This window comes from Temnothorax americanus, unplaced genomic scaffold (assembly GCF_048541705.1).
Source record: "Temnothorax americanus isolate GAGA-0224 unplaced genomic scaffold, ASM4854170v1 Scaffold17, whole genome shotgun sequence".
In the NCBI taxonomy this organism is placed as follows: Eukaryota; Metazoa; Arthropoda; class Insecta; order Hymenoptera; family Formicidae; genus Temnothorax; species Temnothorax americanus.
In genome coordinates this window covers 2874636-2901694 of record NW_027509307.1, presented here as the reverse complement: position 1 = coordinate 2901694, position 27059 = coordinate 2874636, and the positions used below count along the sequence as shown (strand labels likewise).

Sequence of the window (27059 nt, the reverse complement as noted above, 5' to 3'; positions counted from 1 at the left end):
ATAACGTTTTCTTGACCATTATCACATTACAAAGTTTATACAAAAGATACTTATACACTATGATAAATTAAACTACGCGACTAATCTATATGCAATTACTAAATGTAGAGAAAATAGCGGAAAAAATTATCTACCGAATGCATTTATTATAATAGTATAATTAGCAAAAGAGTGTATATTTTTCACAAGAATTTATTTCGATGTCGCACATCCAAATCGATTTGCAGATTTAAAACAAAATTGATACAATGTTTGATGAACGATTTAATTATTACTGAATTTTAAGATTAGAATTCTGAAATATTTAGAAAATTGCATGTGGTGTGCAACTTTGTAGGAATTTTGTGAGCATTTTATTAATAGATCTTTTTCACTTTCTTTTAATACACTTCATGCATTGAGGAGAATATGTCTTAAGAATAAATTATACTAACTATAAATATATTAATACGTGCATCTTTGTGAATGTTTTTATCCTTTAGAGTATGCAGTTAAAATACGAAGCTCAATCATGTACATTGCAAAAATTTACTATCAAAGCATTATGTATTCTGTTACTTCAGACTCTAGAAATAGTCAAATTCGATATCTAATAATCTTTATCTGAAATACGTTAACGTTATATATTCTTTTAGTCTTTCACACTCGTGTTATGATCATTACATATAACATTACATATAACAGAATAAGAATATCGTAATAGTAATGAAATGGCAGACTATGATCACACATCAAACACGAAAAAATTTATATAAAATAATGAATTTGGTGTTTATCCTAATTTAATTGCCATTATAACAACTATAACAATTTTTTCTAATTGTAATAACTTTAAAGCACTCGTTGTACTAAGAATATAGGCGAGTACGAAGAATCGCGCGAGATCGATTACTTATTTACGATTGATTTATAGTCACAAAGTGATTCAGAATTAATGTTTATTTCTTTAATTTTGCATTACGAATCCATGTTATAGATTCATAATTAAATTATATTGTCAGTATAATAATATATTAATGATGATGTTTGAATAAAAGTTATCCAGATGCGACAAAATTATTTATTTCCGAGGATTTTTTAAATTAAAAGCAATTAGAAATTCTGAACCACTCATTGTTCTTACAGAAAATAAAAATAATAATTCGAAAATATTTAAGTTTTTTTCATAGTTTAAATTGAGTATATTATATGCATCTTATAGCCCAGCTGTATAAGACTTGTCGATTATAAATTGATATATCAGCTATAAGATGATGTGTGAAGATCATTTCTCTAGTCTAAAAGGAATCGAAAAAAAATACTAAACTTTACATGTATATTTGCAATATATAATGCATCTTTTTACATAAAACTTTTCTAGAAATTGCGTATTTTTCTCAAACTACAAATAAAAATAATAACGATTATTTCAGCGTGAAGAAATTAATCTTTATGCTATATCGTATTTTATATTAAATGATATTAAATATAATAGTATTATAAAATTTAAATAGTTTACACAAGGTACAAATAAACATCCTATTATTTCATATAATCGTTTGTCAGAAATTTGCTAGTAAAATGGCGATTAAGCAAATTCTCGTTGAAGAAGAAAATCGTTTCTCTAAAAAATTTGAAAATAATAATGAAGGAAAACTGCGCGATTATTGAAATAATTTATATCCGGTGAATATTTATCTCGTAGTTTATAGTTATTTGACACATAAATGTGCATTACCATTCTGTAACTCAAACGTATTCGTACGTACAACATTTTACTTAAACGCTTTCATTAAAACCTAAATGGATACTTTTACAGATAAATGTATATGGTTTAGGCGACTTCTCTTTTGATTCGTTGGTTCGAAGAATTATTATGTTTTTCTACTGTGGGTTATCGTTACAGACTTACAGACACAGGAGTTATCAAGATAATTCTTTAAAGCTTAAATATTTTAGATGCAGTTAAATCTTCCAAGCACGAACAAAACAGCCAGAAGTGTCGTTGTATACAACGTAAAGATGGATGAGCAACCTACGAAAAATGTAAATATTTTAAGCTAATTTTTTAATACATTGCACATGAAAGGCGATATTTAATTATCTCATAGATTATTGAAAGAAATTCAAATTTTTATTTGTTGCAACACATGTTTATGATAGCAAATCTTAAATTAGCTGAACGCGAGATTATTACGTCATTAGATTTCCTACAATCCTAAAGATGAGATAAGCAGTATTTAGCAAGAATACTATTATCATATTTTACCAATTTTTAATATAGATACAGATTGAAACATCCTGTTTTTCAAAGAAGGCAGAAAAGATACTAAATATCAATTTTAAAACAAAATTTTTAATTAATATTATTAAATACTAATTAATATATATCGACATGTTGTATGACATATTTATATTAAAACTGTTAGAATGTATTTTTTGTCACCGAATAGAACACTGTAAATCCAAGCGTGTTACTTCTACACGCATAAACGTTTAAAAATGACACATTTAACTGAAGCTTGTTTTGCATGTTTTGTTGCGTGTTAAATTAACACGTTTAATCGTATTAATACGTTTAATCGTGTTAAGTGACGTCATTTGAAACGGCAAGAAATGTGTAAGAAGAGCTTCAATTAAAATAACAAATAACACACTTGAGAATTTGCAGTGAATATTTTATCTAATTTACCTAAAATAAAAGAAAATCTATTTTTATCAACTCTTTTCATCAGACATTGAAAGTTTCACTTCAATTATTACTTACTATTTTAATGATAATTATTGCATTTTACTTAAATATTTATGAAAAAAATAATTTATTTTTGAACCATACTATTAATACAGTAATGATAAAAGTTACTTTAACATTATCCATACAGTTAGGTGTATAATATGTTTCTATAATATATATAATGTGTATAATATATTTCTATTAACGATAATTCTTGCAATATAAAGAGAAATAATATTTACCGTTACAAAATAATGGAGATTCTTCGTAAAATCCATCTCGGCAATAACAGCGTCTTCCCGTACCGTTCCGCTGCACACAGTGAGCATCTTCTATGCACTCTACGTCAGAATTGCAGGTTGCATGTAGTGCTGAAAGACAAAAACATAATTTTTAAAATAACTTAAGAATTTGCGTAGGCGACTGTAGAAAGCAAAAAACGCGAATTCTTTCTTGATTTTATTTAAAATATCTTACTATCTCCAAAAGTGGAGTCCGAATATGTACAATAGATATAATAATAAATTATATTTATAAATTTATTTTTAACGAGCCTGGGATTTTACGATTTACGATTTATGTGGGCTTGTATGATTTTAATTACTGTAAATATGTAGTTGTTCGAAAGTGGACCGAGCGCGCGAGTGAAGGCACGAACCGCGAATTGCAACGAGACAGAAGTAAAGTAGAGTTGACGGACAAGTTGATTTATTACAATAATTACAGTACGTACAATATTTGCAAAACGCAGAATCGCGAATAAGACGAATGGTAGATCAATTCTCGAGAAAGCGCAAGCGAAAGAGCGAGGTAGCAGAGAACGACTGGCCCCGTTGCCAAGGGCGCGCGTCTCTTCACGCTCTCGGGGGCTTCTCGCAAATTCGAGACTTTTCGAACACACGCGTCACCGAGAGAAGTCCCCGAGAGATCCGTGGTCGACAATTATAAACGGAGGAAACAAAGCGAACACGCGAAGACCATTCGCTCGGCAATGCTTTGTTTCCGCTGATGTTTATTCGTTAGGTCGTCACGCCGAAAGTCACGGCGATAAGAACGCTCGAGTCTCGGTGCTCGCAATTGCGGTGCTAAAAACCGATTTTATTATTTCGACTCCGATATCGATAGAAACTTTTAAGCAATCTTAAACATACCGCCCGCCTCGTCAGAGGGGCAGACGAAATAAATCGCGGTATGGTATCATACATTGCAGCCGGAGTATTTGCGGAACTTTCAGCGTTAACGTTTCACTTTACTCAAGGTAATTTAATTTGGCACAATTTTTTAATTTAATCAATGACGGTAATGCGTTCGTAGGGAATTCTTTCTAAATAAAGCCTATATATCGGCGTCGCTAGTCGGTAGAGTTACAAGTTCTATACTAGGCCGGGTAAACTCCGCCGCCGCGGTGCGAACGGTGACCACGCGAACGCGTCCGGTCCTCTCCCGGATAGACTCGGATGACTCGGGCTAACGGCCATCTCGTTGGCGGAATGGCTTCGTTCCGGATGAGGCAGAGGCTGCCGACCCGGAAGTCAGGCTTCTGGACAAGCCATTTGGGACGATGACTCAGGGCGTGGACGTGGAGATACTCTCGAGCCCACCGCTCCCAAAAGTGATCCCGCATCTTCTGCAACAACTGCCAGCGGGATAGGCGATTGGCGGGCACGTCCAGCAACGACGACGGCTCGGGCACAGCCGTTAACGCAGACCCCACCAGGAAGTGCCCCGGCATCAACGCAGCCAAGTCAGTAGTAATTACCCCATTTAACTTTTCGAGCGTGAGCATAATTCAACCAGCGATCGATTCGTTATCACAATTAATTACCCTTAAAATGTTCGAGGCAATCATCGGCAACTCTGCCAAAGATCAGAAAGGAAACGTGCATAGTGATCATTTAATCAAATGAAATTGCCGAGTTTCCGGGTCGTTTCACGAACCTCTAATATTACGTATCGAACTACAAATTGCTTGGTACATTGCACGTTATACGATTTCCAAAGTTCCAAAATTTATTTGCTGCATCGTACCAGGTACGGTTATTGCCATCACTTTGGTTAATAATTTATTATTGAAAAGATAATATTTAATGTAATAATTTATTGACACAATGTAATATGAGAGCTATTATTTTTACTGTTATTGCCGTTCTACATTTACGCCTTTTCTTGCGGTGAAGCGAAGCTACAGAAAAACGAGTTGTATGGGGCGTAACTACCGAAGGTAGGTCGAGCCGGTACTCCTTTACCCGTACCAATTTGCATAGATAACCATAGACCGGCTACGAACACTATCACGCGTGTGTGTTCACATATTGCAATGTAGCACGTAAGTATATGCAAATCTCTACCGCCTTCTAGTTAAAACGACTTTCCAAATTTGACTAATTTCAAGAAATTCATCAGGCGATAAATATAACAAAGATATGCAAGGCATTGAGAATGTAAGCACGCACATAAAATATTAAATGGAAAGTGATATCACACGTTATATAGTACCTATATTTCTGAAGTCTACCAAAAAATATTTTAGATATATATTTATCTATAAGTTAAAATTTGATATTTGATATTAATTTCTTAATTAAAATTGGTTTACCTTTGAATTTGTTAGCGCAAGCACCATTAAGTGGTGCCGAGTAATCACCGCAGAGACATCGAGTTCTTCCATCTCGGGGATCCGACATGCACGTTGTATTTTGAATTCCAGCACAGTCACTTTCCATCCTACACTCGCGAGCTTTACCAGCTGCAATTGTATTATATCATGTACAATAGCATTCTGTGTAAGAAACCGTAATTTTATTTGACCTTTAACTAGTTTAATGTGTTCTTATTCTCATAAAAATGTATGCAATATTATATTTTGCCATATAACTGGAGATTAAATCTGCAAATTTAAAGCAAAAGTAATAACTAAGATTTTGCAGTAATCATAAATGCATATTCTTTTCGTCTTTTATTCTTCTTTATTAACGAGTCCGATGAAACATCACAAAGATAAAATATAGTACGTAATACAATTTTCGCTAAATTATAATTGTTTTAATATTGTTATAAAATCTTAATTGTACAAATACATATTAATGTCAAATAATATAAACATTATAATCGTTGAAAACCATGCAGATTAGAACTCTGACATTCAGCAGAGCATTAGTATTCACTTCAGTTTAACCTTGACACTTAAACATCAGATTTTTATATCTACGCAATTTTAAATTGTGACTGATTTATTAGACATTATATATATATAATTTGCATATTTATAGAAGTGTCATAGAAATGCACAGAAATGACTGATGTTATAAAACACATCCATAACTATCTTGTTTTTGAAATTACTGAAAATCCATAACTATCTTGTTTTGAAATTACTGTGAAAATAAGTATCATAATTTACGCATTAAAGTAGTTATCACGCTTAATAAAATTACATTTTATATAATCTACGATGTAATTAACTTTGTATACATAAAGTAAATATACAAATATTATTTATAATAGAGTAATACTTTCGTACAATCGTACATTCGTCGTTCTCTTAATATTAAGTCATTAGAAAATAATATAACAGAATCGATACATGCATTATGATGTCTGTCTGCTACTCATAAATTTGCTTTAAAATAAAGTTGGATTGTACTTTATGAATGGTGAAATTAATATGAGAACATATTAAATTATTGCATTCAATAATTATTTTCAAATTATAACTATTTAGAAACATTATACATTAGGTTAACAATATAATCTTTGAATTTTCGTTTATTACATACTTGGTGTAGGCGGCGGCGGTGGATTCGGGTTTTGATTCTGTGGATTGCTCTTTCCAAAAGTTGTGAGGGCAGCGGACATCGGCGGCGAAAAGATTGATATGACCAATAGGATGGATATAATTATTCGAAGACCCATTCCGTCTCTCATGATCTCTCAATTGTTACGCAAACAATATTTAATTATTACCACTTGTGGACACAAATCACGAATCTAAGCTCTATCAAAGAGATAACTTGAAAGGGAAAAAAATCACTTTCTTTCCTAATTAGATTTTTAATTTCTTCACTTTGATACTTTCACCCCAAACTATTCCTCTTATCTTCTTAACGGATTAATCTCGGATACACCAGATCACTTCGATGGAAGTCTGACGGAACCCGTGACGGCAAAGTTAGGCGAGATTATTCTTCGCACTTTCGATCTACTTACGCGGAATACTAGTATGTTTGATTCCAAGACTGCGTGTTACAAGGACGTTGGAAGGCCTTTTAAGCTTTCGAGGCACCCCCACTACCTCCTACGTGCTGCCACTACTGAAGCAGAAAATGTGCTCTGCCATAGGGTGGCTACCTTTACCACCTTTCTTAAGATCTGAATACGAAGCTAGCCGGCTGAACTTCGATCGCCTCGAAAGACGCGGCTAGATGTTCTATTACTGAGCCATTGCTGAGAATTACCAGCACAATTTATAAATCTAACACATATACAATCTGACTTCTTTTCAGGGTATCACTCGGAAATTCATGAAGCATTCTACTTTGCATCGTTATCATTTATTTCTATATCTATTCTCAATATAAATTCTTATATACTAATAGCAACATTTAAAATTTTCTACACAATTATATGATTAAACTATGCATAAATCTGATTAAACACTAACTTTTATTTTTTATAAAGTTACATGTCTGATCTGAGGCAAACTTTTGTAATTACTGCAGCCATATCAACGATCTGTTTAAGTTCTCCCGTCTATTCGAAGAAAATTACGGGAATGTTTGCTGAGTTTTTTTTATAGCATATATATATTGCAATCACGAGATTATCGAAGTAAAAAGTTGGTCTCACGCTGCCGCCAAATATGGGTTACATGCCTCATCTGAAAACCCCGCAATTACTTTAATCGATCTACATGCACTAAATCAAATATTCGCTTGGATTTTTATCGCTCATACAAGATAATAAGAACTTATTTATAAATTAATATTTTTTAGAAACCACTGTACAAAAAGCAAATTGTTTTGTTCATTTTATTCACCCACATATTTCTTCCCAAGTTATTTTTGCGATACAAAAACGATAATTTTAAATTAATGTTTTTCCATTATTTGTATATAATTGCTTCTAAACAGGAGCAACCTATCGCAAGAAAATTTAATATCATTGCCCATTTATTACGAAATATGTATCGCACGATATATTTAACAACATTAACACAAGTATAAAAGTATAATTATATTCTCATTTATTTTCTTTAGTGACGTTTAAAAGTAAATGAGGAAACATAAAAAATGTAACTGTAAAAATTTAGCAGCATTTTTCCTGTAGAATAAGATTTATTATTAAGGCTTTCTCACGCAGTTCTCATTTAATTATTTAGCTTAGTTCTTCCGTTATCATGTGCTCGACATCACGATTCGACGTTACATTTCTTCGAAACTCGAGAGCTTTTATCGAGTTCTAAATGTTAACTACGCAAGTTACAAAAGAGGCGCATCCGGCTGCTCTTGCACGAAAGCGACCGAAAATTTATCGCCTTGTTGCCAGTATATTTTATAGGCAGACAGTCGTAGAAACGTGTCCGCGCTCGCACGCCAAGTGCATCGCGCCTCGCCTTGCAACATCTACAGCAGCAGGAAGGCGGGTGTCGGATTGTCGTGACAATTTTACAGCTATCGCGTCGCCTTTTGTTTCGACGGGGAAACCTCCCCATCGATCGTCGATCACGAAGGCTCGCGTGTGATTCATAAATTTAACAAGACGCGTGCAAGACGTGCCGTGATTTACAAGGCAATTTACCGAAATGCTCGTCCGGCGATCGAAATATACTGATCGAACTGTCGTGGCCGATCTTGCATGTTTCACGAAAACTGTAAGGTGTAAGGTCAGCGCGCGATTAAGCCCGTGATTGGCTGACAAGTGCTGGCATTAATAAAGAAGCGCAACGCTATATGCTATATCAACTCAACAACATACTTGATAAGATCAGCAATCATATTTTATTAAAAGTTCCATTTACGTAACTTTGAATAAATCACAATTCCTGCAGCGTTCCGTTTCCGATCAGTTTGAACATTGAAATTGCTGAATGAATTACTGATTTCTTCTGTGCACGATACTGTGCAATTTACTAAAATATATTCTTTTATATCCTTTTGACTGACAGCACCCACAACGCATTAAATCCAAATAAACTAACGATACAGTTGAATTAATGAGCAATAAATAACAATTTGGTTGCTTTATTCATATGCAAAGAGCTGCTCGCTACAGTAAATATTACATCGATTTAAAATTTTACTTTAAAGTGGAAACGGTAGCCAAAGGTTATGCACTTTCAGTATAATCAAGAACCTATTTTCAAGATATATGAGCTTGACCTACTTTTCCAATTCTATAATCACCGAACAACCAATTGCAATCGTCACTCAGCTAACGCATGAGACGTTATCGCATTAACGCAGCTACGTATAAATCGTAAGAAATTAGCATGAATAAGTTCAAGGTCTATGCGCAGGCATATGAGCAACGCACTAATTATTCCATGGCGTGCTTTTGTCAAATACCTACAGATTTTACGAACAAATTTCGTGAGCACATTATATATTACGTATACTAACGCATTGCAATAGAAACAATTAAAATGCGCTTTAACGCTGTATATTCGCGTACTTATTATGATATAAATAAAGTTCCTGTTATATGTGATAATCAATATAAATAACTTTTGTAATATCTTTACAAATAATTTATTTATTATTTGTATCAAATTAATAGAGAAAGAAAGAAAGAGAGGAAGAGAGATAAGAAGAACAAGAAAAAAAGAGAAATATATGTTTCTTTTTTTTTCACTTATTTTTCTTATACAATTCTCGATGTGTATAATTCGCGGTGTTCTTCAGTTTCAATCGGAAATTCACTCGAAGCGTAATCGTCATCAAGCTTATTGGTAAGAAGATATCGTTCATGAAGTCTATCAATGTAGAAAGCAATAATTTCCATTTTCTGGAAAATTTTTCTCAATTTTTCTAGCGAGTCCACGTTTTTCTCATCTTCTTCTAACGTATTTGATACCTGATCTGTATAATATATATATAATGCAACATTATTTTAAATAAATTAATAGCAGCAAAGACATATATCCCAAGTTACATTACATTAATTTATATTTTACCATAAAAATGTCAAATAAAGAAATGTATTTAATAATAAGATGTATTTGTTTATGTAATACAACTACTGTCTTAAGGGATATTGTAAGAACTAATTAAAGAACAAAATGAATAATTTTTTAAACCAATTTGACAAATAATATGCTAAAAAATATAAATAAAATATATTGACAAATCTATTTTATAAATATAATAATTGACATACCCTGTTGCCATGTAAGATCATCAGTCATTCGTTTTCTTCGATAATGAGAATCATCCATACCGTGTGGATAGTCGGAATTTCGTTTATATTCCAAAAGTTTCCTTAAAGCAGCGTATTGTTCACGCCATGGATGTTGGGATATGGAACGCATATAACGAAGAGTATTGCAAATATTATTCCGATAATTATTTTCATAAGAACTTTTTGGTAAATACCGTGTCATGATATTTGACATTTCATTTTTAAGTAGAGAAGTTAGCTGCTTTTCCAAAGCGTGAAAATGTTCGAAATCTTTCAAAGAAGTTTCGCTATTATCAGAATCTCGCTCTTTGCTGATTAATTGTTCTTGTTGTTGTGTACCGGAAATATCAAGAAATAAATTCTGTCCTTCGTTTGAATCGATGGTACTGGAATCGAATTCAGGAATAGAGGATGGTACTGTCGTGACTTGTTTTACTTTGTCATTGTCCGCACTTGAATCATAAGATGATGAATCATAAAATGCATAATCGTGATTTATTTCTTCGCCATCGAAAGGATCAATATAAGCCGCATCAGATAAATCCGGTAACGCATCGTCCGGTAACACGTCAATTTTCACACTTGTGCTTTCTTGTGATTCAATCGCGTTGTTTATTTTAGGTACGCCATTCCGCGATGCCGTAACTTCTTTATCAGAATTTTCATTAGAAATATTTTCAACCTCCAATTTCTCATTTGCATCTTCGTCACACTCGGTACGTAAATAACCGTCCAAAATGTCTCCAAAGTTAGTGACTTTCGGAACATCGGTTGGAGGTATTTCAGGCGAGGTGACATTCCATTCTTCATTGAACTTAATAGCGGGACAATTCACTTTGAGAATACCCATTTTAATTGTTATCTCGCACTGACTTCCTGGAATAACATCGTCAACATTTATGTCCTCGTTCGTATCCCTCAATAATGAACTATCTCGATGATGTATCTCGCTTGACTTCAGTATATCTCCCAATTCAAGATCTACAAAGGAAGGAGGCCCATTAAACCATTGGAATTTATCAACATTTGGCGTCGAGGATTCTATCATCTCGGAATTTGGTCGCAAAAACCGTAATTTGTAAGGATTCTCAGTATTCTCCGTTGATTCATATTTCTCATTTTCTTTCATCTTTGCGAAACTCTCGGGTGAATATAGATCTTCTATATCTTGCACAGTGATGCCCGATAAATCAAAACGATCTTGGCTTCCGGACGTAAATGCTGACATATCGCTACCTTTTATATCGTGTTTATCTTCAATTCTTTCAGCAATATCATCGCTCGATCCATTTTCGATTTGTTCTAAACTTTCTTGTGCTAATAGAGGCTGAGAAGTAGGAGAACCTATGGACGAGTCTTTCGTTAACATATCAGAAAACTCATGAGACTCGTAAGGTGGGCATACCACAATACCTAGTTCTTCAGCTCGTACATTTACTCGTTTATCGGTATCATCAAATAAAGAATTTTCATCACGATCGTCCTGTGCCGCATCTTTGGTTGAATCGGAAAATTCCTGTTCCGAATCTTGCAAAGTATTTATCAGATCTTCACTATGATCTACAAAATTCTCAGGATTTAAGATTGCTACAATGTTTAATTCTAAATCATCAAGCTTGTTGGACTCATCCAACGCATGATTTTCTTGACTTCCTAATGTCAAACGATTAACATTCTCAGTAAAATCATTTCTTTCGATTTCTTCTAAATCGTTAGTTGCTTTTATTTTACTTATATTTCGTAGTTTCTCAAAAAATAGTGCGGGGTGGAAAAATTCATCGTCCTTGTCAATATTATTGTCAGTATTTTTATCAGTGTATTCAACTGAAAATAATATTTGGGGTACTGAGCTCTTCGTAAACTTCTTATCTAAATTTCTAGATGATAGTGTTGACAATAATCTGTCGATGGCGTTTATTCCAATGTTATTACTTCTCATGTGATTAGAATTTTGCATATTTGCTTGCATCATTCTGGGTACATTTGTTACCAGGGTTACAGTTTCCTTGTTCTCTATTAAATCTTGATCTTTCGCAAATTTCATGTCTTCTAAAAAATTATTTATCTTATCTATAATGACCTCAGGCTTGACAAATATCCCAGGGATCTCTGTATTTGGATATTTGGACTTCTGTATTTCAGATAATGATTCAGATTCAATCATTGATGGATTTCTCTCAATAGTGATACTCGTAGTCTCACTTTTTATTTCTCCGGGACGATAATTCTGCAAGATCATGTAACAACCCCATCCGAAGAACAACGTTACTTCTAATAAGAGTATCAGTCTGAGATAGGGTATGCATCCTATGCAACAGTTGGTTTTATATTCGATTCTCTTCATGTACTTTTGCTTTCCCTGATATAATCCTTTTTCCATATCTGCGAGTTGCATGTTATCTGTGTAAATTTAAAATTTTATTTATTTAAGCATTTTATTTACAAAATAACTAAATGTTCATTAATGAACATATATATATATATATTTATTTAAAAACGTTAAATAAATATATTAGATAAAGAGCTTAACTCAATGTATTTATTATATAATCAAAATTCATATACGAAACGATTTTTTGCGTTACAATGCCCTAATTAATTTATAAAACTAAAAAAATAAAATGTAAGAATAAAAATATTAATATAACAGAAGCACGGTAAAACTTTTTTAGTTATTTTAAACAATGTTTTAATAAATTTTTTATAATTAACGCAAATAATTATCACTTTTTTATATTTAACATAAAAACACAAGTAATATTGCTCACTCTCACTAATGCTCCACTGTTCCTTCATGATGAGCGAATAATCGTAAACTGAACATTCCTTTGAGACGCGAGATCGTAATAAATATTCGCAGTAGTATGAATTAATCTCGACCTGCTAAAATAGCATATAGAAGGTCAAGATAAAAGCTGTCCCCTTCCACATTTTTAGGTACGAGGAAGACGTAGATCGGGTCATCAATTATCTTTCCCGGGTCAACAGAGCTGATGACTGTGTCTCGCTGTCAACGGAAACTTACCTCGTAGTTACATGTATATGTTTGTTTAATTTTGAAATTAATTTAATATAAAGAGCATAGAAAATTTTTTTTTAATTACATTGAATCCATTGCATTTCTAAAAATCGACTTTACACACCTTAAACAGATTGAAAACAATAAATTTAATACGACAATTTGCGTACATTGAATTAATCACATGTTGTATTTTTTGCTCATAATTGCCGATATATTATCTAAAATTTATTGTTAATTCAATTGAACTCAAGCAGTTGCAATAAAATAAATTATCTTAATTATATCAGAAGAAGTGATTAAATGTATATCTACTTTTCAGATCAACGTTGTATAAACATTTTTATAAAACGATTATCGCTTTCAGAAATTAAAAAAATATAAATAGATTCTATTCTTTTTTATAATGTTTTGTAAAAAATTTTAAAAAATATTGAGCGAGAAACAGATTGAATTCAATTGCATTTATAAAGATCAATTTTGCACGCCATGAACAAGTTAAAAACAACAAATGAGATATAATTTTTTGCATGTATCGAATTAATATCGTATTGTATTTTTTGGTTACCGTTTAATTCCTGATATAGTACCTGTAATTTATTGTAATGATCTAATTTGATTGGATTTAAACAATTACAGTAAATCAAATTAAATTATATTTAATTATGTTATAACGAATTGCATTTTGAGATCGACGTTGTATAAGCGTTTTTTTATGAAACGATGATCACTTTTGGGGACATTAAAACCAAAAAATATAAACAAGTTTTCATTTTTTTTTAAATGTTTTGTGTGTATGTTGTATATTACTTTAGTTTTCATAATATATTGAACATAAGTTTAAATAATACATATCACTCCAAAGATTATTTTCTTACGATAACAGAACAGGTGTTCCAATCGAGATGATATCGTAAGACAGTGCCGGTCGTATATTCCAAAGAACCAAGTATCAAATGTGTTACACCTCTAATAAAAAGTAAATAAAAAACGACAGTATAATTTTTACGAAAGATAATGAGATTTTTTGAATGTTTTTCATTATAACATAATGCATACATAAGTGCATGTTATGAAATAAAGACGAAAATTTTCATGATTATATTAGAAATAGCTACGGAAATAAAATATAGTGAACGCTATGATAGAATATATATATAAAAAGAGAGAGACTTCCTAAAAATAATTATTTCCTAAAAATAATATTTGAAAGAAAGAGTACAATATTGTATGAAAAGAAGAAGATATCAGTGTGTAATAATTACTGCTTTCTAAATTTATGAGACTGAATTCCTGCGTTTTATACTTTGTTTAGCGTCGGCACTGGTCTTAGATTTGATAAAAGAAACCAGTCTGATTAAACTTCATTATTGAAGACGTTACAGTAATATTCGCATGTTCTAAAGATGCGAAAAATTCAGCAAGTTGTATACATTTTATTATATCTACAATTTTTCGTCCACAATGGTAAGTATTTACAAGAATTTAAAATATAACAATAAATTTTACATTTCTGTGTATACAGTGGATCAAAAAAGTATTTGCACACTCAGTTTTCTTACAATAACTTTATTCGAAGGAATAATACATAATTACGAATTGTGTCCACAAGTGACTTATTACTTATATACTGTATATGTAATAAGTTACTTATGGACCACAATTCGTAATTATTACGAATTGTGTCCACAAGTGACTTATTACTTATATACTGTATATGTAATAAGTTACTTATGGACCACAATTCGTAATTATTCCCTCAAATAAAGTTATTGTAAGGAAACTGGGTGTGCGAATACTTTTTTGATCCACTGTACAGCACATTTGCAAAAATTCTTAAAAATAGCTGTTATTATACATATAAGTGTGTTTTTATATAATTAAACATATTATTTATAATAAATTATTATTAAATATATAAGATGGAAATTCAGATAAAGATTAAAACAAGAAATAAAATATTTTAGTGTTCACATTTAACATCGACATTTCATCGAAAGAAACAAGCGATACCAGCGTTACAAATGATATAATGTGGATTAATGAATGGGAATGCAGCTCTAATAATGATTGTACGGCGAAAAACAGTGTGTGCAATAACAGTTTGTGTCAGTGCGCGTCCGGATTTATTTTTAACGCTGATATGACAGCCTGCGTTAAAGGTAACATTGTTTCATCCAAACCTCATTGCTTTCTCACAATTAGAATAATTATTGATTGCACATGAACAAAGAAATTATCGCTACTTTTCGCAGTTGCAACTAGATTTTATGATTTATGTGAGGATACAATACAGTGTTCGGCTTATCTCCTCAGTGGCGCTAAATGTGTGGAAAATGTCTGTGTATGCGGTCCCGGTTACTACTATCTACATGGTAGATGTAATCGACACGTCGGTGAGTGATTTCTATTATTTTACTTGTTATGTCTTTCCAAGTTAGTGATAAAAAATATTGTTAATATGTATAGGCTTATTCGAGAAGTGTAAGCAAAATATTGACTGCCATGTGAACGCCGACTTTGAAGCAAGCACTTGCGAAGCAGGAATTTGCAAATGTAGTCCTGGCTTTTATCAGCGTGAATATCGCACTTGTCGGAGAGAGGGGAAAGGTAAAGGTGCTCACAACGACCATGTAAACCATGTTACACGGACAAAATACATAAATTTATAATGCTATGACACAACATTGAAATATTGTGTTGTAAAACTTTATTTAATGTTGTTCGCGCAGCCGTCGGCGACGAGTGCACAGTTGATATTGATTGTACTTTCGGTAATGCGACATGTAGTAAGTTCGTATGCGCTATAAAATCCGAAGCTGATGGAACTGTCGAACTTTGGTCTGACGTCATATCGACCAAAGAAATTTCGGATAAAGGTTAGTATATGAACAATAAGTAACAAATTAAATGTATAATAGTATAAATGTATAATCCTTAAAAATTTTTAATGATAAAATGATGAAACTGTAAGTGCGTCCATATGTGTGTATGTTTCTATTAGAAGTGAGCAGTAATTGTAAGACCGACGAGGACTGTAAAGAAATGGGAAATGCCAAATGCGGCCCTACCGGGACATGCCGTTGTGACCGTGCACATTTCGCATCGAATACAAGCACCAAATGTATCCCAGGTAATATTAATGACACTATCCCAGACACAATTTTACAGGTAATAATATTCAGGCACTTTTGTCGGCAGAACTTGGAGAACCCTGTGACAAGGACGACGACAGCTACATCGAGAATTCTATTTGTCGTGAAGGGAGATGGAGTTGTACGACAGGCACGGTTGCATCTAAAGATAATCGCGAATGCCTTAATGGTAAGTAACTTTAACTGAAAAGCTAAAACATACAATTTTGATATAATAAATTTATCTTTTTATGGTGTCAATGTAAAATTAACGCGCTGGAATGTATCAAAAGACTATTTTATACATTAAAATTATATTGATTTTTAAAATATGTTTATCTCATTCAGTGACCAGAGAGTATATAGGAAATTGCCAGATGGACGAACAGTGTTATATCTTTGGTCCGGATGCTGTATGTGATAATAATAGATGTATATGCAAGGAGAATATTTCCCATTATGTGGAGAGTGAACTCTTTTGCTGGGGAAACACGGGGCTCGGTGAAACTTGCAAACAAGACCGAGACTGTTATGTGAAAGATTTCAAAGGCAATCTAACATGCAATGGTACATGCGGTTGTCCCGAGGGAACGCACTTAAGCAAGGACAAAATAACTTGTATAGGACCAACAAGTAAACGGTTTTCTTATTATTACTTTTCCATTATGTAATAATAACAAAATTGATTGATTTGATATTTGACAAAATTTTTGCACTAAATCTTAGAAATTGGAGACGTTTGCGAAATAAACAGTGATTGTGCAACGATTCCGCATTCTACTTGTGAAAAGAAGAAAAAAGTGTGCACGTGTGCCAAGAACTATTATGAATCACACAAGCTTTGTTTGCCAGGTAATATCTTATTAATTCTGATAAAAATATCAATTTTTCATGAAAGTAAATAGTTTATATACTTTATATTAACATTTCTGAACAAATTACGCATTTTAAGAAATACAGAAATAATTGATGTAACGCGTAACTAAAATTTAATCATCAAAAGTAACAAAAATAACGTTTACGTGATGCAGCAATTGAATTTTAGGTATCAATGCTAAATGCATGGATGACGAGGGTTGCGCGCCAGAGAATTCCATATGTATTTCAAACAAATGTTTTTGTAAACCAAATTACGCGGAGGTGTCTATTGATTTATGCATGCCAGGTAAGTATATTTGTCTTAGATTGGTCTATAGGAAATATTGCTAAAAATTTCATATTTATATTATCGATAACTTTAATGTTTGGATTTAATATGTTTCTAGTATCAAGATTTGGCGAGCCTTGTTTAACGGACTCTCAATGTTCTGCCGTTACAGTAAACGCAATTTGCAACGCGACCGTTGAGAAGAACAAAACTAATACTGCAGATGTAATGGTATCGTCAACGGTAGCAGAAAGCAAAGTGTGTATCTGTAACGAAACAAATAATATGACCTACAGATTCGGAGGATGTTATAATGAGAGATGTAAGACAAAATAATGTATGCTAAGTTAATTTTTCGTAAAAATCATTTAAGACATTTATACTCTTTCATTTAAATTCTCGCAGTTCTTGGGGAAACTTGTACAAATTTACGCGAATGTTACGAAACCTCAGAAGAGAATCAGAACAATCAGAACAGAATAGTTTGCAAAAACGGGAAATGCGCGTGCACTTGGGGCTACATGAAGTTGAACAGTAGTGTCTGTGTAGAACATCCGCAACATTCAAAATTCTTTTTCAGGGGTAAGTAACCTTGACTCAGTTAAGCGTCAATTAATAGAAAATTTTTGCTGTATTTTATTTCCGCCTACCTAAAAGCAATGTATATGTAGATTAACGGGAACCTTTTCTCAAGTGCGCATAAAAATCTTTTATGTGACAGAATAATGTGCTCGCAATTACGAGTCGCGCATTCGCACGCCAGTTCGAGAGCTGTGCATGTTGTACAATTTTTGCGATTAGCATCGATAAGACGTGCCTACAGTAACGTAACCCATCTAACAGACTTTTTCCTCGTTCTCATAGAAAGCGTGAAAAGCAGTGCTCTATCGAACATAGCTATTTCTCGAGCACACAATCTCGGAAATAAGTTTACTGCCGCGAATTCTGTTATCGCGTAAGAATCGATAACGGTAGAAATAGCATTCGCCTTCTAACCTACGTTTGACTGATGAAAGCTACTTTTATCGTCATTTACCTCCTCCCGTTTTGTCACTATTCAGGCTAACTTGAATAATACATTGATTAAATCGTGCTTCTTTCCAGGTGGTGCAACTAACGTCGTATCTATGGGACTTCATTTAATCATATCTTTTATACTTTCTAGTAAATTATTTTAGATTTGTCAAAAATGAGACTTTTTGCAATAATAAAAAAACACAACTATTCTGTAAAACTGAGTGAATTGTACTGTTTGCTGTTACTTACAAATAACATTTTTTGGCAAAAAATGTGTTACAGAAATTAAAAATTTCCGACAAATATATTATTTTTGTCATTTAAAAAATTATTTTAGAAAATAAAAGAAGATAATAGAAAATATCATTCTGTTCATACGTTGTAGTCTATTAATTCGATCGCAGTAACTAGGCAGCTAACAAAAGTCCATTATTAATTGCAATTATGCCATAACTACCATAACATGATTAGGCCATTCATTTGTGATATGGGCAGACGAAAAAATATGGCTGTACGTAGGTAGCGTGTGATTTGAATACCACCATTTCCGACCATACAGATTGATTAAAGAAAAATTACGGTTCTTAAGGTTCCGCCCAATGTGATAAGGCGACCAAAAATGATTAGGCCATTTATTCGTGATATGGGCAGACGAAAATCTGAATCAGTGAATAGTCACCGATATCAGTGTAAAGTATGCTTTTCACTGATTCAGATTTAGAGAGGATAGATTTATAAGAGTAATATTTTTAATATTATCGACATTTCTAAAATATAAACAAGTTCTAAGAAACATTTTTATTATTTTGGCATGGATTCATATACATTTATTATATATATTATATCAAACACAAAACTTTGTTAATTATTTTATGTCTTAATGATATCTTTATGACAATCAGATAAATTTCACATGGCCTGTTGGTTATAGCATTAGAAGCACGTTTCTCGAGTGAATATATTGCCGTAGACACAAATACTAAAGTTCAACGATATAAACTCCTCGACTTTGTACTCGGTATTCTTATCGCATAGATATATCTCTCAAAAGAAATCGAACCGTCTATAAATCTCAAAATCAGGTGATTTGATATCAGATATGGTATACAAATGCTTCTCTCTATCAGCCAAAACGTTCCCTCGTTTATCCGTTACTCGCGCGCGGTAAGCTAACGAAGGGATGCGAAAGGTCACACGCCAACCAGATGGACAGCCGATAGAGGCTCGACCCGGCTTCTTTCTTTGTAAAATGGGTCAGAACTCGCTCACGCGGATAGGAAGTGACGCTACCACGTGACGCCACCACGAAGATCGTGTGGGCACGGAATTTGAAGTTTCAACGCGCGGTCAAGAGCCCGTATCTTGAATTCTCTAGCATACTTCGCGGTGTTCTCGTACTAATTTACACTCAGAAGTCGTATTCGTAAACGGTTTAACGCTGCATATAACTACGTATACAAGAGAATAATTTCAGTAAAACAGCAAAACTTTTTGCGAATATTGTATCTTTAATATTTTTATAACAACAAAGTGAATAATATTTTTCCATACTTTTCAAGAAGATAAGTAGAAAGTCGAAACTCGAAATTATCAATCTTCATTGTCTTTCTGATGCAATACTGATTAAATTTTTTTTGTGTATAATTTTGTACCGTAAGCAATTGTTATTAAAGCCATATATTTGGATATTATTTAAAATGATAATCAATAACGTCATTTGTTAAAGACAATTTTTTTTATAATATTGCCTTTGAAAAGTACATTTCAGCTTCAAAATAACGTCTGACAGAGATTATTCTTTTCTAATATTTTGACGTACTTTAGTAAAAAAAAATCAGAAAAATTGCAATTTATAATTCATGGAATTGTTATGATATATATTTTCTTTCGCTCGCGACTTCTAGAAAACAGTTAAAAGGCGTAACCGAGCATTACAATTTCTACAGTTAATATCATCTACAAGTTATAAAAAAATCGCAGCGCGAAGTTGACGCAGAAGTCACGATTTGGTCTAATAAGTTCGCGTTTCTCGCGCTGCGAAATGTTCTCGCCTGTGCATAAACGTCGCGGGGACTGATGCGGGAAGAAAATTACGTACGAGCCGGAGATCTGATACTGCGGTCACCACCGTCGCACCACGTAATTTTCCAAGTAATTTCAGGCCGACTTGCACAAGCTCGCGCTGATCTAGAACGCCGTAAAAAGTTCGTGTCTGATATCGCTTCGCGCACCCGTGACGAAAATCGTCGTTCGGAGAAAGACGTCAGCGCTGAGGAATTTAAAGAGTCGGTGCAATTTGCGGCCGCCATGTGCTGCGAGCGCCTGCATATGGATGAGCATAAATCCTCGACTCGGTTCCGTGCTCGCCCGCCTCTGAAAAAGGTAAGTAACGCGGAACGCGCGTCGTGGATTGTGTCGCAGTGATTTTCTTGCGACCCGCGTATACATATCGGATCGCGTGTCCGACATTACCCGCTCTTAACACATGCGTTGTATGGTGCTAACAGAGGCCAAGGTCGCGCGCGCGGCCGACCAGACGCGACACGTACTTATACGCAAAACCGATCAGGCCGAAAAGTATTTATTGGAAAAGCTATCAGACTGTATAACAATCTCGAAAAATTGTATCCTCGTTAAAAAATTATTCTATAATATGCGCGACACGTGAAAGAAAATATAGAATAAGTTTCTCCTACGAAAGCAGTTCATTCCGATATTTTTCTGTGTTGCGATTGCAATCTTTTATATCAAACTTTTTTACATTTAATTCATGGAACTTAATTTTATTTAAGCACGATAAAATTAGAAATAAGATTTATAAAATGAAACTATGTATTACGGAACTTAAATTTACATCGCATATCGATGATTTCATAACTTAATTAGATCTTATTATAGATGCTGATAACATATATCACGTGATATTACATCTTGTGGAAAATGAACGTCATCGTGGAAGGAACGGTTACGTTTAAGTGTTCGTTAAACTTGCGCACTTTTCTTATCAGATTCCAGTGGGGCTGCCGCAAAATGTGACGCCCGATCGTATCTGCGGAATAAGTGTTTTTCAACGCGCATGCCTGACAGCATCCTATACTTATATGTATATATGGTCGGCAGCGGATTTTATTTTTTACGTTTCATAAAATGGCGTTCGCTGCCGGCAATTGCTATTTAAATGAATTTTGTATATACCGGGCACGCAGCGTAGCTTGGCGTTCTTATGAATTTATTAGCATCTATTTATGACGAAAAAGTTTATACATAACAAAAGACACGAGGGAGAAAGGCGTCGCTCGTCATTTTGCGGGCTGATTGCGGCCGCGTTATCTTCTTACAATGACCCCGTTAGAGGCAACCGCTTGATTAAGAGTTATTTTTCATTTGTCTCAAGACAAATGATTATTATATATTATGTGTGTAATATCTAATTTTTTAAGCGTTTAAATGATATCAATGCGACGAAACAAGTACGTCACGTAGAACTGTTCATATGTTTCCACGAAGGCTGGCATAAATATGCACATTTATTATTGCAACGCAATTTAAAAATCGCGTAGTTTTACCGACCTGCACGGTGCACATTTCCTGCACATTTCATTTCTCGAAAACGTAGCGAGAAAGAAGTCCGTATTGCCATCTATCAAGAGAATCGTAAACTTTCTATTTCAGTGATTTATTCGTACAAAAACAATTTTCAATATGTTTTTTCTTAACATTGCACAGAATTATTTATTATATTTTATTGAAAACTATTATAGCCAGTGATATTTAAAAAATTAATTTATTCTTACTTATAAAAGCTATTTTTATTATAAGCAAAAATGTATTATTATTAAATATAAAAATTTCTTATTGGTATAGTCATAAATAATTTTTTTACTAATATACCAAATTTAATTATGCATTTGTGGTAAAATTTAATTAATGTAACACAAATTTTGTAAAACGTACTACTTTGATTTTTCTAATATTAATTTTGTAGGTGATGTAATATCTAAATATGTGCATCCTTGTATATACATGTATGATGTAAACTGCATGTTCATGCATACTTCCTGAACTTCCCGTATCATTTTACTTTACAACATGCAACACGTAGAGAACCCAATTTGGACGTGGGCCAGAAATTTTCCATCTCGAAGCTCGAATACTCGCTCGTCTCTTGGAACCGATGCAATTACCATTTGCTGATATCCAGGGTGATCTGTCCGGAAATTTATAGAGAGTAACGAATCGTTTCGCGATAGTTCGACCCGATGCGATGGAGAACGAATTTTCGTTCCTTCTCTGTCTTTCCTATTTTATCGTTGAATTCGTCTATTTGATGTATGTTCGTGCTATTCAAGTTTCCATAATTTTAAAAATATCAAAGTACGGAGGGATGCATATCGAATTAAAAATCTTACTGTTAGATTTTAAAATCTAAATTCTAAACTTTAAAATGTTTAAATTTAAATATTAAAATTTATACATATATAGAGATAAATAAGTTTAAATTATGTTCTTGACTGTAATCTATTGAGAAATACATTGTCAGGAAATAAATGGCGCGCAAAAAACTGTATTGTTCTAGTAACATATAACATACATATAAAAATGTGATGTAAAATACAAGTAATTTCTTAAAACTTATTTATATTTCTAAGGCAAAATTTTAAAATACTTCAAATACTCATGATAGAAAATATATATTAGAAAATTAATGTAAGTACATGTTAAGTTATATTATAAATTGTATAAATCTTTTTTATAGGGTGATATTACATAGTAAAAGAACGTCCGTATATATAAAATTGTATAGTCACCGTATTTTACTGCAATGTATTCTCATCTGGGTGTTTATTACGAGCTACAACGAAAATGCTTTAACATAAGCAACAGGATGCGAATATTTTGTACCGTCTATCGTATTAACCAAGGGTAGCTCCAACCAAAGGGCGAATCGGGAGCGAAGGGCGCGATCCGTCCGAGGGGTTGATGCGTAAAGGAGGAATATACGGTTTACCAGCTAGCGACGCCAGTATCGATCAGTCGCACACACGTGTAATTCAATGGCGTCTGGATACTCGACGACGATTCCGATAATAAATTTGTATAAATCACATCTAAAATACGTCATTACTTTAAAAAAGCAGGGTTGAGTTTAGGTTCATTATTAATGCAACCGAATAATGCAATTGGTTGAAACGTTAATTTGACGGACAAAACGCGTCCTTCGTGCTCCACCAGTCGGAGGTAATTTTATTGGTAAACGGCCGTCTATCATTCATGACAGTTTGACAGGGATGTGCGTCGATATTGAAAGATCATACGCAAATGTTTTCAATGTTTGCCATCATTGTATGTTCGAAAAATAAGAACGTACTATAAAAACGATCGGTAGAAAAAGGCTGAACAAACGGAAACGAGAGGAGCGTAAATCACAATGAAAAAAGAAGAATCCTCGAGTCGCTGAGCTGCAATCTGCATGGATTATTGAGTTCAAAAGGCTTAATGCACAAAGGCTGCCCAAGGCTACTGCAGGAAAAATGAATGTTGAAAAAGAAAAAAAAGTGGTTGCGTCTCCAGGATGAAAAGATGTGCGTTAACCTTTGAACCATTAAAAAAAATCCACTGTAATATTTTAAAGATAATAAAAGCTCGCGTGATATCGATTGCCAGAAGTGCTAAGAATGTCTTCGACTTAATTGCAGCAATCTCGGTTATCGCTTCATTTCTGTAAAGCAACGAATGCATGTCACTCGATAAAGAAAAGTAACGGGCTCTAATCCTCGATATATATTCAGAAGCAAGTTCTTATGTCACTCTGTCTGCACCGAGACATTCAATCATGACGATGCTTTGTATAAATCACACGGTGACGCACGTTCTGTGCATTTATTGCTAGATACGCTCTATACATTACAGGTATGTAACATTAAATCAGCATGAATGTAGAAAAAAATTTAGAGTACGTAATATTTAGTACGTTATTAGAAAAAGCTAATAATATGCAAAATATATTAATAAATAATATGTAATTATATATTTTTAAAAATATGATTTTTATTGATAATAAGAATATTTTTTCAAGTATTTATTGGGCACTGTAATAAATTTATATGTACTTCAAATATTATTATCGCGAGAAATACTCAAGCATTATGATTTCTTATTCATTTACATTAAGCATGTTTGAAATACTATTTATAATTGAAAAGAAATTAGCATAATATAGACATAAGCACGCATAAAAATTACTTTAGCCTAATATCGTTTTATTTTTCCCCAGCATATCAACCATGCTGTCATCTGATTCCGGTGCGATCGTGCACGCTTCAAATGGGTTAGGCATAGGCTGTGGCATTCCTCCTGGGATTCGCAATTCCCAAATGTAATTCCTCGTATAGGATAGAAAAGGGACGCTCTCTAAACGAATTCGAGAAGTGCCAGCTCGTTCTTAAATAACAGGAAAGGCGAAAAATTGTAAGTAAAGTCCAGTTAATGGTCGATTTTCCAAACTTTGTTATCATAAATTGTTATTTTTTTGCAAAAAATATTTTTTCTATCAATTTATTATTTAAAACATAATTTAATAAATTATTAATTTTAAACATTTATTCAATTTTTTTCTCAGAAAACTCCTTTTATTAAATTCGTAAAAGCCAATGATTCCGTTCATATTCCGTTGATAATATTGTTCAGTCTCATCTAAACAAATCAATAAAATGAATTAGTCATATTCTTGCTGAATTATATCGGAAAAATGTTTATTTTTATCATGCCAATTTACGATAAAAAATGATTGAAAAGAACAAATAAACATGCAAGTGACTTCAAGCAAATCAACGTGCAAAAGAATTTCATGACATGCATTCACAGCTATTAATTATTGCAAACACTTTTTATTAAATAAGTAAAAGTAATTTAAATACTTACGTTTTTCTCCATTTTTCAGTAATAATTATAATTTATTTTTCCATACACATTTATTATTTCAATGATGATCATGATCATGATCATGATCATCTTTTATCGATCCCGGTTCGTAAGTACAGAAAAACGTTATGCACCAAATGCAGAAGAGCACTAATAGTAACAACCACGATATAGAATTGAATCTGTCCCATCCGAAAATAATATCACGGACTGATCTAAACTGATGCTCATTGGATTGCGAACAACAAATTTTTGAGCTACTTTGATTATTCGTCATCGTGTTAAACGCTCTTTTCGATGAATGACGAAATATTCGACATCAGAGAATTGACTTACGTCTGCAGTCTGCTGATAAATGAAACACCGACACCAGTAATAAATGAAAAATCTGGCCATAAATTAGATTAGATTAGATAAGGTTTCTTCACAGTTGTCATACATATACACTTTCTTCAGAATGTAAAACTGTATCGATTAAAGATTAATGTACAAGAATAAGTTAAATTATTAACCTGAGACTTGTTTGTTCATTCAAATATAAATAATTAATTTCTTTTAACAAAGTTTGCTGCTATACTAGATATACATATGTTCCGCGAGACGCTATCACGCCTATTAATTGAATAAAAAACTACTGTATTAATTAATTACAAAAAATATGATTTATTCTCGTATACATGCACACAAATATAGTAAAATATTGGCTACCGCACTGACGTTAGCTTCTGCAATCCATATACTTCTATAATCAAAGAACCAATTATTTAAAAAAAAATTTTTAATTATTAAATGTGTTTTATATATAATTAAAAAATGTCAAATTTAATATATTAAAAGTGCATTTACGAACAACAATCTGTATTGTTATTATTAATTTTTTCCCACGAGAATAGCCAATATCCAAGAGCTGTTCCAGCTCCAACAGCGATGCAAAGCCAGTAGTTGAACGTCATAAAAATAAACATGAGAAAATAGCCGAGCACCACTTGGATCACATGCAGAAGCGTTTGAAAGAAATGCACTCCGGAAAACAACAGTGCACTGTAATAATAAACAGTGTGATAAAATTGTATATTTTACACAAATAATAAGCGGCGTTCACACATACTTTCTCGATTTCCTCTGCTGGTTCTTCCTGAGAAACGTCGTGCGCGAGAAGAGATATTCACTGCAATGCACGAGTACGTAACTGAATGCTCGCACTTTACGTTTTAATAAATATTTACTCACCGATAAGATTTTAGCCCTTCGTACAATGCGGTTAAAAGAATGACACCGATTACGGAACCGACCATACCCTGCGCGTTATCAATGCGCCAGCCTTGAAACAGAATAGTTTCTACGACGCCGCCGTGAAATGACATCTACAAAATGCGCGACCGTTGTCATTACAATAATTACGAATACATAATGAGAAAAGAGCATGACGAAGATTTGCGTCACCACACTTACTGAATGCATCTTGCCTTAAGATAGCACCGTCAGGTACTTTCTCAGAAGACAGCACGCGCTTCATGATATCGTCGTGCAAAGGAATTTTTCTCAGACAGCTAATTCTTTATCAAAGATATCTTATCTCGTATATTTAAACTTGGTTAAGAAGTTAGAGAGAATTAGAAGAAGCTATTTAATAAAATACATATTATTTGGTTATTTTATTTATTTCTTTTACGAAGAAGTTCAAAAAATTTAGTATAAACATTTATTATATTA

At 33.0% G+C, this 27059-nt stretch overlaps 4 protein-coding genes and 2 long non-coding RNA genes across 10 annotated transcripts in view; 4 read left to right on the top strand and 2 right to left on the bottom strand.

Moving 5' to 3' along the window:
* LOC143895932 (uncharacterized) overlaps nt 1–13798 on the top strand; it is a 279573-nt gene extending 265775 nt beyond the window's left edge. Inside the window, exon 4 of the long non-coding RNA XR_013256497.1 lies at nt 13046–13798. This is a non-coding gene — a long non-coding RNA (uncharacterized LOC143895932). The remainder of the gene's footprint in view (nt 1–13045) is intronic.
* Nucleotides 331–12995, bottom strand: Sosie (oogenesis-related protein sosie). 3 transcript variants are annotated; one of them, XM_077403365.1, is made up of 5 exons: nt 12877–12995; nt 10088–12508; nt 5310–5459; nt 2956–3084; nt 331–2014 (listed from the first exon to the last, which is right to left on the bottom strand). In XM_077403365.1, exons 1-5 carry the CDS (start codon nt 12902–12904, stop codon nt 1935–1937), a joined length of 2808 nt encoding a protein of 935 aa, XP_077259491.1. In that variant the 5' UTR covers nt 12905–12995; the 3' UTR covers nt 331–1934. The 3 variants fall into 3 exon arrangements, with proteins under 3 accessions (XP_077259491.1, XP_077259492.1, XP_077259493.1); XM_077403366.1 differs by lacking the exons at nt 331–2014; nt 2956–3084 and adding an exon at nt 4185–4349; XM_077403367.1 differs by lacking the exons at nt 331–2014; nt 2956–3084; nt 5310–5459 and adding an exon at nt 7242–9789.
* A 602-nt stretch (nt 13799–14400) lies between the features above and the next one.
* Nucleotides 14401–18646, top strand: LOC143895905 (uncharacterized). Its single transcript, XM_077403385.1, has 13 exons — nt 14401–14594; nt 15095–15289; nt 15383–15523; nt 15597–15737; nt 15860–16006; nt 16132–16260; nt 16329–16451; nt 16610–16894; nt 16988–17113; nt 17307–17426; nt 17527–17730; nt 17814–17990; nt 18513–18646. Exons 1-13 carry the CDS (start codon nt 14534–14536, stop codon nt 18584–18586), a joined length of 1923 nt encoding a protein of 640 aa, XP_077259511.1. The 5' UTR covers nt 14401–14533; the 3' UTR covers nt 18587–18646.
* Nucleotides 18647–20218: 1572 nt separating this feature from the next.
* LOC143895889 (uncharacterized) lies at nt 20219–23474 on the top strand. Its single transcript, XM_077403344.1, has 2 exons — nt 20219–20807; nt 21324–23474. Exons 1-2 carry the CDS (start codon nt 20502–20504, stop codon nt 21345–21347), a joined length of 330 nt encoding a protein of 109 aa, XP_077259470.1. The 5' UTR covers nt 20219–20501; the 3' UTR covers nt 21348–23474.
* A 6-nt stretch (nt 23475–23480) lies between these two features.
* Nucleotides 23481–24837, top strand: LOC143895891 (uncharacterized). 3 transcript variants are annotated; one of them, XR_013256489.1, is made up of 4 exons: nt 23481–23663; nt 23812–24007; nt 24122–24335; nt 24700–24837. It is a non-coding gene; the product is annotated as an uncharacterized LOC143895891 (long non-coding RNA). The 3 variants fall into 3 exon arrangements; XR_013256487.1 differs by having other exon boundaries at nt 23617–24007; XR_013256488.1 differs by having other exon boundaries at nt 23617–24043.
* An 846-nt stretch (nt 24838–25683) lies between these two features.
* Nucleotides 25684–26988, bottom strand: LOC143895888 (high affinity copper uptake protein 1). Its single transcript, XM_077403343.1, has 4 exons — nt 26799–26988; nt 26577–26710; nt 26455–26514; nt 25684–26387 (listed from the first exon to the last, which is right to left on the bottom strand). Exons 1-4 carry the CDS (start codon nt 26805–26807, stop codon nt 26189–26191), a joined length of 402 nt encoding a protein of 133 aa, XP_077259469.1. The 5' UTR covers nt 26808–26988; the 3' UTR covers nt 25684–26188.
* Nucleotides 26989–27059: the final 71 nt, after the last annotated feature.

Bases quoted from the DNA above. Each gene is read 5' to 3' on its own strand.
- LOC143895888 (XM_077403343.1), bottom strand. The intron at 26,515-26,576 runs GTGAGTAAATAT...CGTGCATTGCAG, and splicing joins GAAGGGCTAAAATCTTATCG to TGAATATCTCTTCTCGCGCA. The intron at 26,388-26,454 runs GTATGTGTGAAC...TTATTATTACAG, and splicing joins CAGCAGAGGAAATCGAGAAA to TGCACTGTTGTTTTCCGGAG.
- Sosie (XM_077403365.1), bottom strand. From the start codon at position 12,904: ATGAAGGAACAGTGGAGCATTAGTGAGA. The intron at 12,509-12,876 runs GTGAGCAATATT...AAATTTACACAG, and splicing joins ACAGTGGAGCATTAGTGAGA to ATAACATGCAACTCGCAGAT. The intron at 3,085-5,309 runs GTAAACCAATTT...TTTGTCTTTCAG, and splicing joins TTGCGCTAACAAATTCAAAG to CACTACATGCAACCTGCAAT.
- LOC143895905 (XM_077403385.1), top strand. From the start codon at position 14,534: ATGCGAAAAATTCAGCAAGTTGTATACATTTTATTATATCTACAATTT. The intron at 15,290-15,382 runs GTAACATTGTTT...TACTTTTCGCAG, and splicing joins TATGACAGCCTGCGTTAAAG to TTGCAACTAGATTTTATGAT. The intron at 17,114-17,306 runs GTAATATCTTAT...ATTGAATTTTAG, and splicing joins ACACAAGCTTTGTTTGCCAG to GTATCAATGCTAAATGCATG.
- LOC143895889 (XM_077403344.1), top strand. From the start codon at position 20,502: ATGCGGGAAGAAAATTACGTACGAGCCGGAGATCTGATACTGCGGTCA. The intron at 20,808-21,323 runs GTAAGTAACGCG...ATCTTATTATAG, and splicing joins CTCGCCCGCCTCTGAAAAAG to ATGCTGATAACATATATCAC.